This window comes from Pan paniscus, chromosome 1 (genome assembly GCF_029289425.2).
Source record: "Pan paniscus chromosome 1, NHGRI_mPanPan1-v2.0_pri, whole genome shotgun sequence".
NCBI lineage: Eukaryota > Metazoa > Chordata > Mammalia > Primates > Hominidae > Pan > Pan paniscus.
This window is the reverse complement of record NC_073249.2, coordinates 43,750,326-43,773,455: the sequence shown is the minus strand read 5'-3', so window position 1 is coordinate 43,773,455 and position 23,130 is coordinate 43,750,326. Positions and strand designations below refer to the sequence as shown.

The window sequence follows — 23,130 nt, the reverse complement described above, 5'->3', positions numbered from 1 at the left end:
ATCCTGAAGGCAGTGCTGAGGGGCTTGCGCAGAGAGTTGGGCTGGTTTTGAGTTTATTGTGTGCCAGTCCTATGCCAGGCTCTTGGCATGTCTTACATCAGAGTTACCCACACGGTAAGTCTGTGAAGGAGGTGTGATGCTCGTCTTACAGAGAAGGAGAAACCAAGGCCTAGAGAAGTTAGAGAACTTGTCTAAGGTCACATGGCCAGTAGGTGACAACCTGGGCTTGGAACCCAAGTCTGACTCTGAAGCTTGGGCTCTGAAGGTGTGCACCACACTGCCAGACTCATCAGGGCGTGTGGCTGGTCAGTGCAATGCCAGGACAGCGAAGACACTAGTCTGCCTGCACCAGAGGACTAGCCTCAGGATATCAGGAAATCTTTCTGGAAAGGTAGGTAGCAGTCAGAATGGGAATGGCGCTGAATGCCAGGGCTAAGCAAGATGGGATTTACCCTGAGATACTGATGAGCAATTAAAGGTTTCAGAACAAGGAAAGGACAAAATGGCAGTAAGACCTAGGCATTTCCCAAAGCAAAGTTACAGGCTCATGTCTGAGAAATCCAAAGTAGTCCTTTCTGCCAGGCCATCTTCCAGAGGTTTCCCAGAAGCAACCTAGGTTTTTTGTTTTTTGGTTGTTTTTTTTTTTTTCCGTTTTTTGACAGGGTCTCACTCTGTCACCCAGGCTGGAGTACAGTGGTGTGATCATGGCTCACTGCAGCCTCCAATTCATGGGCTCGAGGGATCCTCCTACCTTAGCCTCCCAAGTAGCTGGGACTACAGGTGCACACCACCATACCTAGTTAATTTTTTTTAATTTTACTTTTTGTAGAGACCAAGTCTTGTGATATTGCCCAGACTGGTCTTGAACTCCTGGCCTCAAGAGATCCTCCCACTTCTGACTCCTAAAGTACTGGGAATACTGCCTTCCAAAATGCATATGCCACTGTGCCTGGCCAGCAACCTGGATTGTAATGCTGACTTCTGTCTCCTTAACTTGCTTTTACCAAACCAAACCTTCTCTTTTTGTTAGGCTGTGCAACCACAGTGCTGGTGACAGGGGCAGGAGTTGGCGAGATGGTGCTGCAGATGCTGGTTGGTTCGGTATGTGGGGACCTGTATGGGAGAGGGGAGCATTTGGGGAGCACTCCTCTGACAGGTGAGAAGATGCAGATAGCCACCTTCTGAACTCAAACTGTCCCTTTCCTGAGTCTCCAGCAAAGCCAGCAGGGCCCCCTGTGCCGTTGTTACCTGTTTCCGTTTCCAAGCCAGCCCTGAGAGCTGAGCCTCCATATGTGGGATCTGGAGATGTGAACGGATGCATGGAAAAGTCCAAAGCAAACACAAGCCATGTCTGGGAGCAGGGCCAGAGGGGGCCCGTGGGAATGCTGTTTAGCTCTCAGAGCCTGAGATGGGTTGGAACTGCAGTCAGAGTTCTTTTTCCATCCCTTCGGAACCCACCACTCCCTACCCCACCTCTCACAGCCTCTGGCCACCCTGCAGAGGGCCCAGCTTCCTGCTCAACTCCTGCCCTGACCCAGAGGGCCAACTCTTCCAGTTCTATTCAAATCTACCCATGTTTCATTTATTCACCAGGAAAAAAAAAATAAAACCTAACATCTACTTTTTATTGAATACTATAATGTAGATATTATTCCCCTTTTTACAACAGAGGATACGGAAACTCAGATGAATTTAGCAACTTGCCCTAGGTCAGTCACACTTCTAGAAACTGACAGAGAGGACCTCACATCTAGATCTTTCAGCCTCCAAAATCTCCCTCATTGTGACTCCATTCTCCTTTCCTCCTCTTTTGCCCTGCTGGAGGGAGGGGAAGAGCTGCATCTCACCATAACCTCCTCATTGAAATGATGTGACATCTGGGACTTGCTTTAGTGTAACCTAGTGCAGAAAAGAAGTGCAAGGCCACCAATGAAACCGGTGCTGACTGCTAAAGTTGAGTGATGGGTTCATTGGAGCTCCATATACTACTTTAACATGTTTTAAATTCTCATAATAAGAGATTAAAACAATATATCCTCTGCAAAGTTGTGGTTAGGTATAGAAACACCTAGTATGACTGGAGCTTCAGTGATGATAGAGATTGTCAGAAGGTTCCAGAACACAGAGCTGCAAGGGACTGCAGGGGGTCACCAGGTCCAGTCCCTGCCTTAGAGCAGGACTTCGGCCTTCTCCAGACACATCAACTTGAAACAAGGCCAAGGCCTCCCTCCTCCCCATGATTCCATCTCTTGGTGTGACGGGCCTCAACTTAGCTGAAAAACCAGCCAAGGATGGAGAAGGCTGCTTCCTCCGTTACACTTTCCATGTGAAGTTTTAATTGTCTGTCTGTCTGTGTTTTCCCCTTTGGCAGATATTCCAGGCTCAGGGCAGCTATAGTTTCCTGGTCTGTGGCGTGATCTTTGGTTGTCTGGCTTTTACCTTCTATATCTTGCTCCTGTTTTTCCACAGGATGCACCCTGGACTCCCATCAGGTAAGGAAAGAATCTGTTTCTACACAAGAGGAGGAAAACAGAGCCGGGGTCGGGGAGCGGGGGAGCAGGAGATGCTATGGATCTTAACGTGCCAGAAACGCTGCTCTGTTCCAAGTAAAATGCAAGGAAATGTTTATTTTTCTACAGCTTCCTTTTCCTCTCTTCCTGCTTTCCATACGATTGTCTGCGCTGGACTCTTAAGATAGGCGAGAGCTGGGTCAGCTGACTCATGGTTTCTCCATTAGCAGAGGGGTATGGATTGTGAACTTGGCTTCCTGCATCCCACCATGTCATGGGACCATGAGCCAAGAATCTCTTTGCAGCCTGTTGAGGGAACTGAAAGGCAGAGCCCGACTCCTTGGCTGGAACTCAGCCCAACGGCCTAATTGGCCATCTCTTTGCAGTTCAGGATTTTGATTCTAGTCCAAATCTTTTTTTCAAAAAGAAGTCCTTCAGGCCAAGTAGCAAAGAAAGTCTCCTTCAGGGCACAGACACCTCCTAAGAATAGTCTCCCTTCTAGAGACCCCAGGCAGGGGGAGTCCCAAAGCAATTTTCATAACCCTGAGCCCTTACCTGCCCTTTTGCCCACTGCTTTCAAAGTGCCCAGGGACTGCATCGGCTGTGTGCAAAGCCAGTTCTTAAGGTGCCCAGGCGGAGACTTTGTCCTCCCTATAAAAAGCAAAATCATCACAAAAAGACTAAAGGAACAGGCATTCACCATCCGCTCTCAGTGGGTGAACACATCTACGCTCTGAACGCTCAGTACAAAGGCCCAGAAGGAAAGGTGGCCCCCAAAACAGCACTAACTATAGCCTCACTTCTGAGACAGCAGTACTGGTTGCACACACACAGGAGTTTCATTTAAGACCTACATTCAATTAATATTTGCTGAACATTAAATGAATAACACTTAATGGGCTTATTCATGGGAGACAGACACATTCCCCAAGCCCTAGACAGCAGTCTCAGGAAACTGCCTCCACCAACTGTTCGCCAGAACTAGGGGGGCTGACTTTTCACTTTGCTCCCTCTAGAGCCACAGAATGGCAGAGAAACAAACAGCCCGGGTAAGCTCTCAGAATGAATCATCGCTGAAACCCATCAGAGCTGCTGAAACATGCTACCTGTTTTGTTTTTCTTTTGTAGTTCCTACCCAAGACAGATCAATTGGAATGGAAAACTCTGAGTGCTACCAGAGGTAAAACTGGGTGAAGGAGGCAAGAGAAGACTTTCAGCCTCTTGATCACCAGCACGACCATACTGTTTCAGAAAGCTGGGTGGTGGTGGAGGCGCTCTCTCGATGGCTATTCAAGTCTTCTCCACTAAAACTTGGTTGGGTAGAGGAAATTAAAGTGAGTCCTGGTACCTGGTCAAAATCATTAGAAGTTTACCTGGCTTCTCAAGTTATCTTCTTCCCTGGTTCAGACTGTTGGTAAGAGCTGTCCAGATACCCAGATGGGAAGGAAGGAGACAGCCGCGCGCTTCACTCCATTTGTCACCTCATGCATGGACCATACTCTGGGTTTGAGATCATTCTTCATTGAAGTTTGTAAAAATAGGTTGAAATTGTAAAGCTCCATGATCATTGCTATATGTAGATATATTTCAATTTAAGCAAAACAAGCTGCAAGTTATTCCCTGGCATGCTCAAAGGATTTTCGTGCTTTTCACTTAATAGTCCAAAGTCCCTTAAATTCCTGCTGCAGACATCAATAGCTTATCTATATTCTCAAACACCAAAAGGAAAAGTTGAATCTTGCTCTCTTTGGTATACTAATGTAGTGGTATGCTAAGCTAGCTCATACCAACTTAGAAAAGCTGATTGTAAAATTTTCATTTTGACAGCTGGTTATTAAATGCAGCCATTATTAAAAATCAAATCTTACAAACTTATAATTAAATCAATTACATTTAAAACAAAGGTAATAAATATTCAAAGCATATCACTTCCTAATTTGATCTTGATGCTCTTGAGGTAATTTACGTCCATGGTACCTGTGTGGTGGAATTACTATATATGATGGTGTGCTACTGTGCACCTTGTCTCAGCTCCACTCTTCGTGATAGCATGTTGGTAGCTTGAAATCAGCCAGGTGGGAGTATTACCATGGACACTGGCAAAAGCTACAGATCCCGGAGAGCCAGTGGTTAAACATTTACCAGCATACCACTGCTAGTAATCAAGGCTAACTGGTCCAGAAATCGCCCGGGAGAATGAAATGGATGTTCCATTTTTTTCTACTGACATTGACTAGCATATAAAAGGTATAGAAACAGCACTAAGACTTTCTGAAAATACCTAATGAAAATTTTACATCTTTTTTTGTTTTTGTTTTTGAGACAGAGTCTCACTCTGTTGCCAGGCTGGAATGCAGTGGCGTCATCTCGGCTCACTGCAACCTCTGCCTCCCAGTTTCAAGCGATTCTCCTGCCTCAGCCTCCCAAGTAGCTGTGACTACAGGCGCATGCCATCACGCACAGCTAATTTTTTGTATTTTTAGTAGAGACGGGATTTCACCGTGTTAGCCAGGATGGTCTTGATCTCCTGACCTCATGATCTGCCCGCCTCGGCCTCCCAAAGTGCTGGGATTACAGGCGTGAGCCACTGCACCCAGCCAAAAATTTTCCATCTTTTATAGAGGGAAAAAAACTCTTTATACCATGGCAAGGCCTTTTCTTTCACAAAAAGCTGGGCCTACTGAACAATTCAAGCTGTGCAGTAGTAGACTGAAAGCAGGATTTGTTGAGGAGTTACAGCTCCTGTCCAGAGCAAATCCTGTAGTGATACAAGGAGAATGTAAACTTGCCAGCTTAGACAGGGATCAGTCCTGAGACTGCTGGCAGTAGCAAATGGCTATTAGAGTAACTGTATAATGGTTTTGCCTGCACTTTCTCTATGTATATACAAATGTACATGTATAAATATAAAAATTAAGTGATCATGGTTCTTGGTAACCTGTCCCAAGTGCTGTGATTCACACGCCTGACACTAAAAGGTTCTTCCTGGTCCAGTCAGCCAGCTGTGACCAGCAGCAGCACAGCTGAGTGCTGAGAATCTGGCTGGAAAGAGAAACGTGGCTCAAGTGCTGGCTCACCTTCTAGCTGTGTGGCCCTGGGCAGGTTACTGAGGCTCTTCCAACCTCACTTTTCACATGTAAAATGGCATTTCTAAAAGTACCTACCCTACCTCAAAGGAATTCTGAAAAAAGTAAGTGAATTTGTATAAAGCACTCACAATATGCCTGACACACAAACTGCTTAATAAATGTTAGTAATTTTTAAAACCTCCTCATAAGCAGCTTAGAAATTATTCATGTTTGGTACATATTTATTGCAAGTCAAGCAGATCCAACTTTTTTGAAAGCTGGTGGTCTAGGAGTATAGTTTTAATTATGTTTGTAAATACTCAAAAGTATTAGATGCCAGTCTAATTTAAATGCAGTCTGACTGTAGCGAGTAACTGACCTGGGCAATGAAAAAGCAGCTGTATTTTTCTTGTGGTTTTTCAAGAAAATATCCTTTTTATACAGATTTAGAAAGAAGAATCAATGGCTATATCGAAGTTGATTATGACTAATTTGTTAATACAGAAAACAACATTAACACAAATCTAAGAGTACCTTTCCTAAAATAAAATATTTAAACTTATTAAGTGTGTTATCCATTATGAAGAACAATTGATCCTCTTGTATACACTCAGAAACAAATGGTCTGATGTTCCCCAGAGGCAGGTCTCTCTCATACTATAAGTTAATATGGCTTATATTTTAGAAGAAAGAAAACTGTCTCACAAGGGAAACTCTGAATTTTTTTAAAAAAAGAAAAATAAATAAATAAATAAATAAATAACCTCTCATAGCAGGGCTAAGTGCCACTATTCCCTATTACATAAAATCAGAATAAGGAAAAGGCAGGTCGATTCTTACGCCACACGCTTCTCAGTTACACAAGTAGGACTTTCTTCCTCATCTTCCTTTCAGGAATTTGGACATTTCAGAATCCTGTGGAATCACCCTGTTCCCAGATTTTCCTCTGCTACTTGTATATGGAAATCTAACCCATCGGGCACATCGGATTCACTAAAAGAAGACACAGTGACATAGAGTTCTTTTAGAGTGAATTTCATTTATTCAGTCAAAAAGGATTTGTTAAGCACCTGCTATGTTCAAGGCACTCATCTAGGTACAGACATACAGTGGTGACTGAGACAGAAGTCCCTGCCTCACAAGGATTATACCGCAGGTGAAGACATACAGACAGCAAACAAATACTACACGTAACATGCCACAGGGTGAGGGGTAATGTAGCACCATAAAGAAACATACAGGGAATATGGAATAGGATATGGGAATGCCACAGGGTGAGGGGTAACGTAGCACCATAAAGAAACATACAGGGAATATGGAATAGGATATGGGAATGCCACAGGGTGAGGGGTAATGTAGCACCATAAAGAAACATACAGGGAATATGGAATAGGATATGGGAATGCCACAGGGTGAGGGGTAATGTAGCACCATAAAGAAACATACAGGGAGTATGGAATGGGAATAGGGAATGTCAAGAGATGCTCTAGGGCCAGGCACAGTGGCTCACACCTGTAATCCCAACACTTTGGGAGGCTGAGGCAGGCGGATCACCTGAGATCAGGAGTTCAAGACCAGCCTGGCCAACATGGCAAAATCCTGTCTCTACTAAAAATACAAAATTTAGCTGGGCGTGGTGGTGCACACCTGTAATCTGTAATCCCAGCTACTGGGGAGGCTGAGGTGGGAGAATTGCTTGAACCTGGGAGGTGGAGGTTACAGTAAGCTGAGATTGTGCCACTGCACTCCAGCCTGGGTGACAGGGTGAGGCTGTCTCAAAAAAAAAAAAAAAAAAAAGATGCTCTGGAAGGCCTTTCTAAGGAGGTCCTATTTGTGTAGAAAACTAAATGATACGTGGGACCAAGCTATCCAAGTACGTGAAAACATCCCATCAGGCAGGGGGCACAGCAAGTACAAGAGCTTTAGGCTGGAATATGCTTATGGTATTGGAGGAACAGCAAGTAGGCTGGTGTGGCTCAACTGCAGTGAGGAAGAGTCAAACGGAACAAGTGGGAGTGGTTGCTAGAGGCCAGATCATATAAGCCATGGTATGTGTAGAGGTTTTTTTTGAGTGATGTAAGATGACTGGAAGAGTTGTGAGCAGGCAAGCGACACGATCTGATTTACATATCTAAAGTATCACTGGTTACTATGGAAAAGAGACTATGGGGCAAGCATGGAATTGGGAAGACCACCTGGGTACCACTGCAATAGACTGAAGAAATAATGGTGGCTTGGAAATGTAGATAGCAACGGAAGTGGTGAAAGTGATTGGATTCAAGCAATATTTTGAAGGTGAAACTGACAATTTGCTGATGGATTGGGTGTAGGGTGAGAAAGATAAGAATCAAGGATGGGCCGGGAACGGTGGCTCACGCCTGTAATCCCAGCACTTTGGGAGGCCAAGGCAGATGGATCACCTGAGGTCAGGAGTTCGAGACCAGACTGGCTAACATGGCAAAACCCTGTCTCTACTAAAAATACAAAAATTAGCTGGGTGTGGTGGCAGGTGCCTGTAATCCCAACTACTCGGGAGGCTGAGGCAGGAGAATCGGTTGAACCTGGGAGGCAGAGGTTGCAGTGAAGTGAGATCACGCCACTGCACACCAGCCTGGGTGACAAGAGTGAAACTCCGTCTCAAAAAAACAAACAAACAAACAAAGAATCAACGATGACCTGAAGGAATCTGACCTAAGTAACTGGGTACATGATGAAGCCATTTAACTCTGGAAGGCCATGGGGAGACATTCTGAGTTCTATTTTGGACATGATCATCTTATGATGCAATCTTGGATGTCAAGAAGGCTGTTAGATATAGAAGTCTAGAGTTTAAAAGAGAAGTCAAAGCTGAAGATACAAATTTTGTGGTCACATAAAGAAGTATTTAAAGTCATGGGACTAAAATGACACAAGCTAGGGAGTGAATGTAGAGATGGACAGATTGAGCCCTGGGATTCTTCAACATCTAGAGTTTTAGAAAAAGAACAAGTCCCAGCAGAGCACATGAGAAAAGCCAGAGAAATAGGAAGTTCAGGAGAAAATGTGGTTTCCTGGAGGGCACATGAAGTGCATCTCAAGAAGGAGTTAAGTAATCAGTGCTGCCAAGAGGTCCAATGAACACCGAATGTCAACCACCAGATGTGGCAACATGTAAGGCAATATGACCTTGACCAAAGAAGATAGTTTTGGTTAATTATGGTGACATATTCAAAACATATGGTGGTGGCTCATGCCTGTAATCTCAGTGCTTTGGGAAGCCAAGGTGGGAGGATCATTTGAGCCCTGAAGTTTGAGGCTGCAGTGAGCCATGACTGTGCCACTGCACTTCAGCCTGGGTGACAGCAAGGTTGACCCCAAAACAAAACAAAAAACATGGGAACCATCCAATGGACTCCTTAACACCAATGCTTGTCAGCTGACTGGCACAGCTGTTTGAGTTTGCGCTTTTTTTTTTTTTTTTGAGACGGAGTTTCACTCTCATTGCCCAGGCTGGAGTGCGATGGCGTGATCTTGGCTCACTGCAACCTCCGCCTCCCGGGTTCAAGCGATTCTCCTGTTTCAGCCTCCCTAGTAGCTGGGATTACAGGCACGCGCCACCACACCCAGCTAATTTTGTATTTTTAGTAGAGACAGGGTTTCACCTGTTGGTCAGGCTAGTCTCTAACTCCTGACCTCCGGTGATCTACCTGCCTCAGCCTCCCAAAGTGCTGGGATTACAGGTGTGAGCCACTGCGCCCGGCCCACTCCTGTTTCATTTAATAAAATGAAGTCACTTTCATAGACTCCCTGCAGTTACAGGGGGTCGGTCGTCCAGTTAGTACAGTGTTTTGTAGCAACAATCAATGTGAAATCATCTAACTGTTAATTATTATCTCCTACCTGATAATGCCAACCCTGGAAAATTACCCAATATTAGGGTATTAGTTTGTCATTAAACGCACCTATAAAACACAGAAAGTGCTTGCAAAACAGGTAGGCTTCTCAAAATAAGTGTCAACAGTCAGAAAGGTTAGAAAACGGTGGTGACTTAAACAGGCTTTTTTTGTTTGAGATGGAGTCTCGCTCTATCGCCCAGGCTGGAGTGCAGTGGCATGATCTCGGCTCACTGCAAGCTCCACCTCCTGGGTTCACGCCATTCTCCTGCCTCAGCCTCCCAAGTAGCTGGGACTACAGGCGCCCGCCACCACGCCCGGCTAATTTTTTGTATTTTTAGTAGAGACGGGGTTTCACCGTGTTAGCCAGGATGGTCTCGATCTCCTGATCCCGTGATCCACCTGCCTCGGCCTCCCAAAGTGCTGGGATTACAGGCATAAGCCACCACGCCCAGCCTAAACAGGCTTTTTAACTGAAGGACTTGGCACTTTTCATATTCTGAAATTCCTTTTGAATTTCCGTGAAGAACCCATTTCCCAAACTGATTTTACCTCGTGGGACTACCGTCGCAGTTGATACTCTGAGAGCAGTGTGTTAGGAGCATGCAGTAGTCCTCACTGTGCTCCACATGCTGACTGACCCACCAAGCAAAGTGACATTTCACCCATTTCACCAGGGTAGTGAACTGCCCCCTTTGCCCCAGAACAATCTGTCACTCTATCCTCCTGTGATTTTCATTAAGAGATACGAAACAGCTCTCTGCTGTCATTTTGCCACCTATAAACCCCACTTTTGGGCTGGGTGCGGTGGCTCATGCCTGTAATCCCAGCACTTTGTGAGGCCAAAGCGGGCGGACCACCTGAGGTCAGGAGTTCCAGGCCAGCCTGACCAACATGGAGAAACCCCGTCTCTACTAAAAATACAAAATTAGCCGGGTGTGGTGGCGCATGCCTGTAATCCCAGCTACTTGGGAGGCTGAGGCAGGAGAATCGCTTCAACCCAGGAGGCAGAGGTCACAGTGAGCCGAGATCGCACCATTGCACTCCAGCCTGGGCAACAAGAGCAAAACTCTGTCTCAAAACAAAACACCCCACTTTCCCTTATGTATATTATTTTGACCCAATTCTAAAAAAGCCTAATTTCATTTGCTAAGTGAAGTCTAAATTGCTTTTGACGAGGGCTAGATAAAAGCCTCTAATTTTTTTTTCTTTTTTTTTTTTTGAGATAGGATCTTGCTCTGTCACCCATGATCACACCAGTGCAGTGGTGTGATCTCAGCTCACTGCAACCTCTGCCTCCTGGATTCAAGCGATTCTTCTGCTTCAGCCTCCCGAGTAGCTGGGACTACAGGCACACCCCACCACGTCCAGCTAATTTTGGGAGGATTTTTAGTAGAAACAGGGTTTCACCATGTTGGCCAGGCTGGTCTCAAACTCCTGACCTCAGGTGATCCACCTGCCTTGGCTTCCCAAAGTGCTGGCATTACAGGTGTGAGCCACTGCACCCAGCTGATTAAATTTTTGAAAACCCTTTATTTTTCAAGTAAAACAAAAAGAGATTTCACATGGTGAATATTTTTTCTAGCCACTCAGTTCTCTCTTAATTCCTTTTATGTCAACAATCATTTTACAATCTCCCCTGTTCACCACCTATCTGAATCTAGATTTTAAATATTTTAATGTAGATACATATCAAATTGTTGAAGGCCAGATTTTAATGATAACCATTGGGAAAACAACTCTTTCCTGACCCACAGTTAGCATGGATGAAAATGTAATACAGAGACTGTAAAGAGACCACCTCAATGAATGTGAGAAAAGGGAATAATCAATTCAGAAAATCATTTTGTTAAAAATATTTATTTAAAAAAATACAATTGCTGTCCATATCTAGTTGCACATATTATCTATGAACATATATGTATACTTTTAGACTTGCAGTAAATTTGCTACAGTGCTTTTGTAAAGCCAGCCTGCATTATACAAAGCAAATTCCTCTGTCAGTTCTTACATAAAATAGATTTTTAAAAATGTATATCTTTCCTAAAAGATGCATATCACCATTATAGAATTTAACAAAATTTTTGCATAAAACCTGGGAAGTGATAGAAAAAATGATCACCTGATTGGTCAGAGCAACCCCTTACTATGTCTGGAGATGCACTGAGTATCAACTACACATTTTTTTTTTCAAGCAGCATATTATTATAAAGCCCTCAAAGTGCTTTTGCATCCTTTCGCTCACCTCTCTACACTCTCTATAAAGTTTCTCTGCCGTATACAGATAGAATTCAAGACTCTAGCTACAATCATCCTAATCAATCTTAGAGCAATATCCCTTTGTTTCCCAACAGGTAAGTCAGACTGCTTAGCTAGGAGATGTGGCAGCTTCCCTCCAGCTGTTTCATCAACTAACATGAAGTTTAATAAATGTTAGCAGTGACCATTTTAATTGCTTTTTTAGGAAAAAGAAAAAAAAAAGGTGCTTTTAATACTTTGAAGGTGCTTTTTAGGTCTCCCTAATGTAAATTATGCTGAAATCAACTAAGACGAGCTATTATTAACACTTTAACAGTTATCCATTCCTCTGGGTAGGTGTGCACTTACATTATATGTAAGTATCTCTACAAAGTGTTAGACACTGGATATGAGATACAGATTTCAATAAAACAAGGGAAAAAATAAGCAATGAAGTAACTGTCTTCTCAGTTGAGCTGACAGGTTTGAAGAAAGCACTCTTGACATGTTCTTACTACCACATATCCCAAACTAAGACATACACATAAAATAACATATCTCTCCTGTGTTAACACTGATGGAGACGCACTGCAATAGTCCCATGGCAGACATATGCTTTTCTTCTGAATTACAGATTGGCTTAATGAAAATTAAGAGTTTATTATTAAGCATCTTTTAATTTTTAAGTGATGTTCATACTTGACGGTTCAGAAACTGCCACTGCCACTGTGGTTAAATCACTTGGTGTATGGAATTTAAAATAATCTAACCTAGAGCTATTTCCCATTAATCAAACTCATCCCTAATTGTCTCTTAGGAAGGTCGTCTTTAAAGAAGATCGAGTAGGGCTCATGAAAAATTATTGGTTTGTTCTTCAAAATGCAAAGTTACATACCCTTATTTTTTAGCCAATTTGATTATTTGGTAAAGCAAGGGCATAATTTTAAGAAACTAATTTTAATCAAAAATTTTTACTTGCCTCAAACTAAAGCTAACCAGTAGCAAAATGACTGGACTGAATTTCATATTTAATCTTCCCTGCCCACAAAGATAAATGAAACTGCTCAAAGGCAAAAATAAAGAAATATAATTGTGATTAGAAAAGATCCAGGGCCAAAACAAATAAATAGGCCTCAAGGAATAAAAAATTAATTGTATTCATTTCTTTTCTATCTTTACATATACGCATCTGTCAATTTCACTAATACTGAACAGGGAAGTTCATAAAAATGCTACTCTACCACTTAAACAATAAATGTAAGCAATGAATGTACATACAAAGGCCACTGGTTAATACTGCCCCAAGTAACAAAACAATGAAATGTCAGGATTGTGTCCCCTACACAATAGACAATAAGCAACAATGACCAAACAGAAAAGAAACTTAAAATTGGATACTTTATAAATTTAAGTGTAATCTATCAATTGCAAATTATTTTTAAAAATCGTAAATTTCTACAAAGCACAATATTAAAAGCTTGCAAATTATTTTAAAATATCCTAGCCAAAAGGGCATACCTTACAGAGCCTAGAAGAATGGCTCATTAGGTAACCCATTTATCCCTTCTACAAACACCCTATAAATTCCAGAAAACATAAACAAGAAATAAACCTTACTTCCCTGACCCTCAATATCCTTAAGTTGAAATTAAACAAACAAAATAATCATTAAGTGCTTCCAGTTATTAAAAATGAAACAGTGCTAATATTGGTGCCCAAGAAAGTGCCAAGTGATTAACACCAATATATGGCATTCCCACCCCTGAACTTTAGGCATTCTTGAATGATTCCATTGGCTAGAACTCTGGGCCAGCCACAGGAAACCCCCACCTCCTCCCCGACCCCATCCAGAAGATCCCAGGCCTATGTAAGCATGACTCACAATCCTTGGAAGGGAAAACAACCAGAAGGAGCCTTTATGAGATGGGAAACAAGGCAAAGTTGAGAAGATCATTCAGCCCAAGACACTCCACTCTGAGGTTTTGGCTAATACTAATGACATACAGTTTAAAAGGATAAATTAGGCCACAATACCAGCATTCCTCCACTACTGTATTCAATCCATGGTCGAATCTCTGTACTTTAGAAATACTGCTTCCAGTATAAACCTCCTCTTTGAGAAACTTACAAACTAATAAAGATTTTACACAAAAGCAAACATAAATGTAGAAATTTTAAGAAAGGACATCCTTATTTGCTCAATAATACATGAACCTAAGAGAACAGTTTACTATGACTTTGTTTACAGTATGTCACATGTAAGCAGTGTATTTCTAAAATGTTGGTGAGCAATTCTTAAGGCCTACTGAAATGTGCAAAGCATTAATCTTTTAAAAAGTGGCAACTGCAAAGTGCAGCAAATTTTTTTAAGTTTTAGTATAAAATAGACTAGGAGCCATCAATGTATGTTCCCTATGAAAACAGATTTACACGCACACACACACACACACACACAGTCAATACATCAGTATATATGCATACACATACATTTACTAGGACAATAAATCAGAATGACTTGGAAAAAGAAATGGTCTAGTCTCCCAATTAAATATTTCAAAGTAAAGTTTTCAACCTCATAAAACTTCCTGATGTGGACTATACTCAAATGATTAGCACTCAAGAGATTAACTATGTTTGATTGTATCCCTCATGAATTTTCTTGTTAAAAGTTTCCTTTAAAATTATGTCAACAACAGCATGAATTTCCTGTTTTCTGTAGAAAGCTTAGAGCCAGTATTTCCCCTCATACAAACCACTCTGGATTTTCATATTTCACAATAAGTAAGTGTGGATGGCAGCACCTTAGAAATTGCTATTTTCTGGCAGGCTATCAATCTATCACAATTTTTTTCAGAGAAGTGACTTGAAGAAACTGACAGCTTCAAATGAAACAATTATACTACCATTAACGATTCACCTTTCAGATTTGCTCGGCTTACAGGTCAAAACATGACTTGTATAGTAACAGGTTCCACCAAGTACAAGAAATAAAATCAAACCACCTTCTTTTCTTAATACACGACCAACCACAAGAATTCTAGATCCCAAGATTAAACTTCAACTTCAGTAAGCAGAGTTCTGATGACACAAGAGGAATAACAGGGCACTTTGTTTCAGGCAATGCCAGCAACATTAAAACAATAACAAAACATTTGTTGATCCCAAACCAAGAATATAATTCTATTTTCCACAGAACCCAGTCTCTGGTTAGAGTACCTGCTGAAGAAAGACAATTATGGCTGACCTCCACACATCACTTACACTACTATGGACTGAACAATTAACTTCTCAATACTATTTTAGAAATAATATATTCTATCATAGCTTCAGATGACACACTACATCATGAGTAGTATTTTAACTTTCCTATTGGTTTGGTAATTCATTTAGAGCCCCAGATTTCTGCACAGAGACCTGCATTGGTCTCCAAACTTGTTTTCATACCTAAGAATGGCACCTAAGCACGATTCTAGACTCCTGGCACGGGTAAATAAAACATATACAGTCAATGAGGTTAAAAACACAACAGACCTATAAAGGAAAGTATTCCTTTAGTTGCTGAAATATCAGATTTTAAAAATCAAAAAGTTATTAATGCAGCAAGAAAATGTAACTTGTTATATATTTTAACATAAAGCAACTTGAAATAATTCTAAATTTGTTGGTAAAATATAACATAAGTCCCAAAGAAGTCTGTGAGCAGACTAGTAAAATAAAAATAGAGTCATACCTAACATGAAGATAAGAGACAACAGGCTGACGAAAGTAATAGGAATAAAGCTGTGGAAAACATGTGGTAATGGATTATTATTTGGGAATTTATCAAAAAGAATTAATGTGAAATTTCAAAAGTTGACAATAAGCTCTCCTGAAAAACTCCAAATCTCTAGGATTTCTCCATATATCCTAAGAGGAGCATCATATATGTTTGGAGATTAGAATGAGAATATCCTGAGTCAGCAGTCTTTAGGAAAAGCGTGCGCTTCTGGAGGGTGCACAAGACAACCAACTGGGGTGTGGGAAGAAAATACTATAACTGCTACTCAAGAATTACTTTTTATGCCATCCTTCATTTCAATTTTTGTGTATTTTTGTATAACACACATATTACTTTGGTATAGCGGTATATAATTTAACATATACCCATATGAATTTTTAATAGGGAAAGTTTTTATGTTCAATAACTCTTACTGATCAATTTGTGTGTTCAAAAAGGCTGGACACTCCTTTTCTGAACCACTGCTTCAGAGGTATTGAGAAGTGGTACTGAGTGGCTCTAAATGTGCTTACATTCACCAAAAACATAAAGGGACACCTTTAAGAACTTAAGAATCATAGTAGAAAGTCAGATCAGGATGAAACAATGTTGTCAGACTGGACGTCACACAATGCAGGGGTGAATGGAACTGAAGTGATACTATCAACAGCCTGGAGTTACAGCTCCAGAATTCCAAACCTCTGATTTACTTAAGTCAGTCTTGACTTTTAAAATCTGTAATATAGTATGTAAATCTTCAAGGAATTTTCCAGTTTAAAAAAATCCAGTAGCCTAATAGAGGCTCATAGGTTTACTGTCCCTATCAAAATTTCAACTGTCAAAATGTGGAAAAAAATTAAACTCATATTTTAACTCTAAGAAGCTTACGGTTGACCTTTTAAGGGCCTCTAATTCTTTTTTTTTTTCCTGACCGTAGTCCTCAAAATCCAGATTGTTTGTGCATACATTTAAAAAAAAAAAAATCAATGGAAATTTCCACCTTTGTTCGAACACATAAAGTATGCCATGAGCAATATAACATCACAAACGTACTGTGACAAACCATTAATAAAGAAGGATTACTAAGCCAGGTGTGGTGGTGCATGCCTGTAGCCCAGCTATGCAGGAGGCTGAGGCAGGAGGATCACTTGAGCCCGGGAGTTTGAGTCCACCCTGGGTAACACACCAAGACTCCATCTCTAAAAAATTAAATTAAAGGATTACTGAAAGATCTCATTTCTAAAAAAAGAAAAATAAAAAGATCACTGAAGTCAGACATGATATTTTAATTTTGTATTTTGAAAAGTCAGTATATAAATAAGAAAAAATTATTTTAGAAATTATGTGAAAATCCACTCTTGGGTGGAGTAAATGCAATGGTTTGCCAGCACTGGCTCTGAGCCAACTGTGCACATCCTTTCTGAACTCTAAGGTGGTAGCTTGAAATCAGCCACAGGAGGAGTAACTAATTTATATCAAAGAATTTGATATAAAATTCTAATTTATATTAGAATTTTATTTATAATTTATATTTGCAGCAAATGCTACAAATTCAGCGCTCCCCCCCACCCCCACCCCAGAGATCCTGGTTGTTAAACATTTCTAGCACACGACTGAGTGGATAGCGACCAGAGCAGAAGGAAAGCTAAGGTATCAGAGAAGATGTCTCAAAACCCCATTCAATCTGCTCCCCTTCCGTAACTTAGGCTACTGCTGCCCAACAGCATTCATCCTGGCAAAGTGACTAGGGATGGATACGAGCTACAGCTACCAATTACAAGTCTCTCCAGTGAAAACTGATCTGAAGTGGTACATCACCTTTCACACTAAGAATTCTGCATATATTCAACAGAATATGAAGCTGAGACTTTTCCAGGAAGGAGGTAGTCTATAAACAGAACTGTCTGCCTCATACACCTGCAGTAAGGTTGTAAACTTTGACTTAAAAAAGGATACGCACACACACACTTCTCCAAATTAGTTGATCTCAAAGAGATAGCAGATCACCAATCTGTGACAGCCTCACACCTCTGAGAGGCTATAGATTTATGCAAAAAGGACTCACTAAAATGGTTTACTAGGAAGTTGCTTCAACTGAGTTTCAATGGTGCCCTTGGTTCCAAGGTACCTCTGTGCTGAGACAGTTAATTATTAAAAATACTGTCTGTGAAAACAAATCAATGGCTTTTCTCCTTTAATTCAAAAAGATAAAATACCTTTGTGCTTTCAAAATTTAACACATCTAGCTAAATCAACCATCTATATCTACTTATTTAATGTACAAAATGTTAACCTAATTAAAACTATTTCAAAGTGCTGCTGAGAGGTCCAATTTCAAACAGGCATGCAAACTAAATAATTTAATATGGAAAAGAAGTCCAATATGTCTGTTCCCCATCACTATTAAACGATACCTTTCAACACTACTATTGCACATCTCAGGAACAGAACCTTCAACTGATAACCACAAATGAACCAGTAACAAGTCTCCGACACTACAGATATAAAGGCAGCTCACTGAATATGTTCCCTCTACTACTACTAAGTTAGCTAGCATAGATGTCTTCTTATACAAGAGCTTCTCTACACTGTATATAAGCACATTTAAAGTAAATACCATGCATCTGAAGATGCTAGTTTGTAACAGTGTCAGTCTGAGCCTTCAAGTTCTTACTTCTTCATTTAGTTCATGTGATTCTACAGGATTAGAAGACGAGTTTAACCGGTGGGAGAGATTGGTGGGGGAGGGTGGTAGTGGTGGTGAATGGTGACAACATATAATTTAATCCTGGACTTTAATTTTCAAAAGACTCCACTGTGATACTGATATCAATTCAGTTTGGGGAACCAACAAATCTGTACCTGGCATTGATTACCATATAGTAATATTTTAAAAATTTGGTAATGTAGAGAATAAGGCCTACATTTTTTACTACTAATATGAACAATCCAATCCCTATGTATAAGCATTCCCAAATGAACTCTGCTCTTCCCCATTTAAAAAAAAAAAAAGTTGAAAGAAATAAGCACATCTGAGCCAGGCGCGGTGGCTCATGCCTGCGCCTTTGGGAGGCTGAGGTGGGCGGATCACAAGGTCAAGAGATCAAGACCATCCTGGCCAACATGGTGAAACCCCGTCTCTACTAAAAATACAAAAATTAGCCAGGCGTGGTGGCGCATGCCTGTAGTCCCAGCTACTCAGGAGGCTGAGGCAGGAGAACTGCTTGAACCCGGGAGGCGGAGCTTACAGTGAGCTGAGATCGCGCCACTGCACTCCAGCCTGGGTGACAGAGCAAGACTCTGTCTCAAAAAAAAAAAAAAAAAAGGAAATAAGCACATCTTCGCTCCTGACTGGGGAGGCTTCACTTTCAATTCTACCTTCCTAACTGCATCTTTAAAACTATCATAACCTCTAACAACCTTAAACATAAAGGAAAGGTGATAAATGTATAGAAGAAAATGAGGTAAAATGAACAGGAAAAAGACAGGTCCTTCACTTGGTTATCTTCTAATTGAGAAAACCACTACATGTTGTTTCAAGTTATCTGATCGAATCTTTTACTCAGAGATGTTTCAAATATTCAAAATCCAAGTTCATCCTCCTAAAAGTGATCATTTCCCATGCTGTATTCCATGGGCATATAATCATACCACCCAGAGGGCAAAGAGCATTTCTGTGCTAGATGTGAGGTCCCATATTCTTACTAGGTGTTCCAAAAACTGTCTTAAACCCCAGGTCTAAAAATCTTTCTATAGTGAAATAGACTAGCTCCATGCTCTGTTGACAGGTTCAGACAGGATCATACATATGGCTAAGAGATCCACCCTGAATAAAGGTAAACAAGATGCCTTTTCATGGAGTTGCTTACACGTTATAGTTCACACAAAACAATCTCCCCAGTATGACTGCTCCAATCTTACTTTGTATGAATAGGAATGATTCTTCTTCTTCCACTGCTTAGGAACAGCTCACTTTAAGTCATTCAACAGAGCACACTTAGTCCTAAAGATGCCAATTCATTTCTCAAATATTTCTTTAAATAATAGATTCTAAGCATAATTTTTCCTGGCCAAAGGGTCCCAATAGCCAGAAGGAGTAACTTTGTTCTTAATTGCTTTTGCAAAGCACAGCCACTAAAGCCCACCAAAAACTTCTTCAGCACAAAGCTCAAAATATTTTTAAAGGAGAAAAGAAAAGGAAGGAAGGAAAGAAAAAGAAAAGGAAAAGACAGAGGGAGGTGGAGTTTAGACTCCAATTAAGGCATTTTTATACATATAGTCCAACTTGAGTCCTATTCAAAGAGAATCCTAAAAAGATGCTTTCAATGGGGAATGGCAAAAATCACAATAGTCTATTATCAGCATTGTAGAACTATCAATTGCTCACTTCAAATGCAATCACGTTGAATGTCTGTTTCTTTGTTCCTCGGTTCTCTCATTCCACAAGTGCATAGGTTATGTCTTCTGTAGGTCTGGGGAAAATGGGCCAGGGGTGGAAGGTCCATCCAGCCCAGACAGAGTGAATGGCCCATGACTGTTCAGTACAGAAGGAAACTGAGAAAGAAAACAAAACACATTATCATCCTATTACTCAACCCCAACTTTTACTTTCTATCCTACTCTATTACCTGAGGCAAAACACAACAGCCTTCTGTAATGGCTCACATGACAAAGGCAGTGGCTGTTTATCATGAAAGAATATTATGTCATAACAAAAACTAGAAACAAAAATCTTTTGTCCTAACATATTAAATATTAACATTCTCCAACTTACCTCAATGGAGTAGAAACAAAGAACAACCTGTACCTTCCTTCATATCCTAAGGTACACAGGTTTACAATTAACCTCAAATGAAGGTTTTAGAAAGTTCAAGTAAATGACAATATGCACTACAGAGTGTAATTCAATTATGGAGCAAATCATAAACCCTCAAAAAGAGATCCAGAAAGGTATAAATAGAGGGCACTCATCCTAGAAAAGGGTTCCCCATCAAGTATTCTGAGGCCAGCTCTACAGGGAGATTCCAGGCTGAAGCTACAGGAACACTATGACTTTGCTTAAGGTCTCAGCTGACTCTATAACTCAATTATCTGCTCATGTGTGGCAATGAAAAAAAATATGAAAAATTCTCAACTTTTTTTTCTATTCAATAATTTTAAATGTTGGCAAAAAATAAAAAGCAGAGAGATTTTTAATTTTCTTCTTTTTCCCTACCATTTCATTTCTAAAAGAATGAGAAGTTAAATTACAAAATATAAGAAAATCAGAGATAGTCAACCATGAATAAGTAAATGAATTGACTCCAATAAACTCTTTAAGTTATAACATCTAAGTGTTTTGGGCAAAATAATGGCTAAACCCATTAGGAATGGCAAGAACTTTCCTAACGTCTTGGTGAAGAGATAATATTCATTTTTTAAAAAATGTACATATAAAATGTTGATAAATTATCAATTCTGACTGAGGGAGAAATGGGACTGTTTGATATACCATTCTCAAGACCTTTCTCTATTTAAAAAAAAAAAATGCTTGGGCCGCGTGCAGTGGCTCATGCCTGTAATCCCAGCACTTCGGGAGGCTGAGGCGGGCGGATCACCTGAGGTCAGGAGTTTGAGACCAGCCTGATCAACATGAAGAAACCTCGTCTCTACTAAAAATACAAAATTAGCCTAGCATGGTGGCACATGCCTATAATCCTGGCTACTCGGGAGGCTGAGGCAGGAGAACCGCTTGAACCCAGGAGGCAGAGGTTGCAGTGAGCTGAGATCGTGCCACTGCATTCTGGCCTGGACAACAAGAGCAAAACTCTGCCTCAAAAAAAAAATTTTTTTTAATCTTTAATTAAAAGAGGGAACCTATGTGCAGAGATCCCCCATATATATGTGTGTGTGTGTGTATGTGTGTGTGTGTGAGAGAGTAGAGCAAGAGAGAGAGAGAGAATGTGTGTGTGTGTGGATTTTGTTTTTTTGAGACAAGGTCTCACTGTGTCACCCAGGCCGGAGTGCAGCGGTGCCATTATAGCTCACTGCAGCCTTGATCTACTGGGCTCAAGTGGTCCTCCCACCTCAGCCTCCCAAGTAGCTCTAGGGGCCACAGGCACGTGCTACCATGCCTAACTTAATTTTTTTTATTTCTAGTACAGACAAGGTCTCCTTAGGTTGTCCAGGCTGGTCTCAAACTCCTGAGCTCAAGCAATCTTCCTGCCTCGGCCTACCAAAGTGCTGGGATTACAGGCATGACACACACACTGCCTGGCCCATTTTTTTTTTTTTAAATAGAGAATTTCTAGTGACAAAAACTTGGGGTAGGCTCTAAATTTCCTACAGTATTGAACAATTCTTGGTCTAACTCAAATGTATGTAATAGTAAATAATGAAAATGAAACTTTGCTATATTTATTCAAGCTAGAAAATTGATATTTGCCAGCTAGAAAATTAATATTTGGAAATTCAAAAATAAATCTAAAGAATATTCATTGGGCAGGGCACAATGGCTCATGCCTGTAATCCCAACACTTTGGGAGGCCAAGGTGGGCGGATTACCTGAGGTCAGGAGTTGGAGACCAGTCTGGACAACATGGTCAAACCCTGTCTCACTAAAAACACAAAAATCAGCCAGACGTGGTGTTGCACACCTGTAATCTTAGCTACTCCGGAGGCTGAGGCAGGAGAATCGCTTGAACCTGGAAGGTGCAGGTTGCAGTGAGCTGAGATTAGGCCACTGCACTCCAGCCTGGGTGACATGGTGAGGACTCCATCTCAAAAAAATAAAAAAAGAATATTCATTAAATAGAAGTTTTATAATGATTAAACTGAATAGTGGGACCCTGCCTTTTTGCCTCTTTCTTCATTTAACATGCTCCAACTACAGAAGACAGATATTTATAAAATTACCTGGAAAAGTGTGTTAGCACCTTGCAGTCTGGCTGGACTTAGGGGAGCAACAGGACTGAGAGTACTCCAGAAGTGGATACTGGAGAGCAAGGGGCTTGGAGTCAGTATGATGGGTGTCTGCAATACACAAAGCAAAAATATTCACTGACTGACTTACCAGGATGTTTTATCCTTGAAACAGCACACAAATAACCCAAACCTAAATATTGCCCTATTCTCCACTCCAAATATCTCCAAGTCTGAAATATTATCATGACAAAACTCAAAAATTATTTTTACAAACTAAGAGGGATAAAAGTGATAGTAACTACTTAAAATTTTTTAAATTTTTATTTCAATAGTTTTTGGGGGTACAAGTGGTTTTTGGTTACATGGATGAGTTCTTTGGTGGTAAATTCTGAGATTCTGGTGCTCAACCTCTTTTTAAGCCAACATTTATAAAGTCTTTTCCAAATAGAAAAACCAACCTGAATTCAGGTACAGAGGAATAATGGGTAACCAAGACACCAGCATGTTTGTTTTTTTTTTAATAATGAGGTCTGTGAAAAATCTATTAAAATGTTCTATGAGATGAGCAAGTTAATAAATAGCTAAAGTAACTGTACCAACTTGTTACTCAACATCACACCAGTCATTTTTCTTATGGTTCTCAGGACCTACTGTTTTCTAACTTGAGATTATCACTGTTTGTTTTATAAGACACCAACGAGTTTTATAAGACCGAGAGAGAGCGAGAGAGTGTGTGTACTTTCTTTAGGAGGAAATAGAAAAATCAAAATATTTATTTACTT

At 40.7% G+C, this 23,130-nt stretch overlaps 2 protein-coding genes across 4 annotated transcripts in view; one reads left to right on the top strand and one right to left on the bottom strand.

The window, feature by feature from the left end:
* The window catches only part of MFSD4A (major facilitator superfamily domain containing 4A), a 33,916-nt gene extending 27,776 nt beyond the window's left edge, over nucleotides 1-6,140 (top strand). For both annotated transcript variants that reach the window (XM_034945062.3, XM_034945054.3), the window contains 3 exons: nucleotides 1,031-1,101; nucleotides 2,372-2,492; nucleotides 3,639-6,140. In XM_034945062.3, the coding sequence (XP_034800953.1) occupies nucleotides 1,031-1,101; nucleotides 2,372-2,492; nucleotides 3,639-3,694 (248 nt within the window). In that variant the 3' untranslated portion in view covers nucleotides 3,695-6,140. The remainder of the gene's footprint in view (nucleotides 1-1,030; nucleotides 1,102-2,371; nucleotides 2,493-3,638) is intronic.
* Nucleotides 6,141-6,193: 53 nt separating this feature from the next.
* Nucleotides 6,194-23,130, bottom strand: part of ELK4 (ETS transcription factor ELK4) — a 29,055-nt gene continuing 12,118 nt past the window's right edge. The window contains exons 4-6 of one of the 2 annotated variants that reach the window (XR_008624586.2): nucleotides 22,340-22,456; nucleotides 19,833-19,999; nucleotides 6,194-6,571 (exon numbers count right to left, since the gene is read on the bottom strand). Coding sequence is in view for 1 of the 2 variants with exons in the window: in XM_008976551.4 (XP_008974799.1) it covers nucleotides 19,901-19,999; nucleotides 22,340-22,456 (216 nt within the window). In the remaining variant the exon portion in view is untranslated. Of the gene's footprint in view, nucleotides 6,572-11,291; nucleotides 20,000-22,339; nucleotides 22,457-23,130 lie in introns of those variants that run through there. The other variant, XM_008976551.4, reaches the window with a different exon arrangement.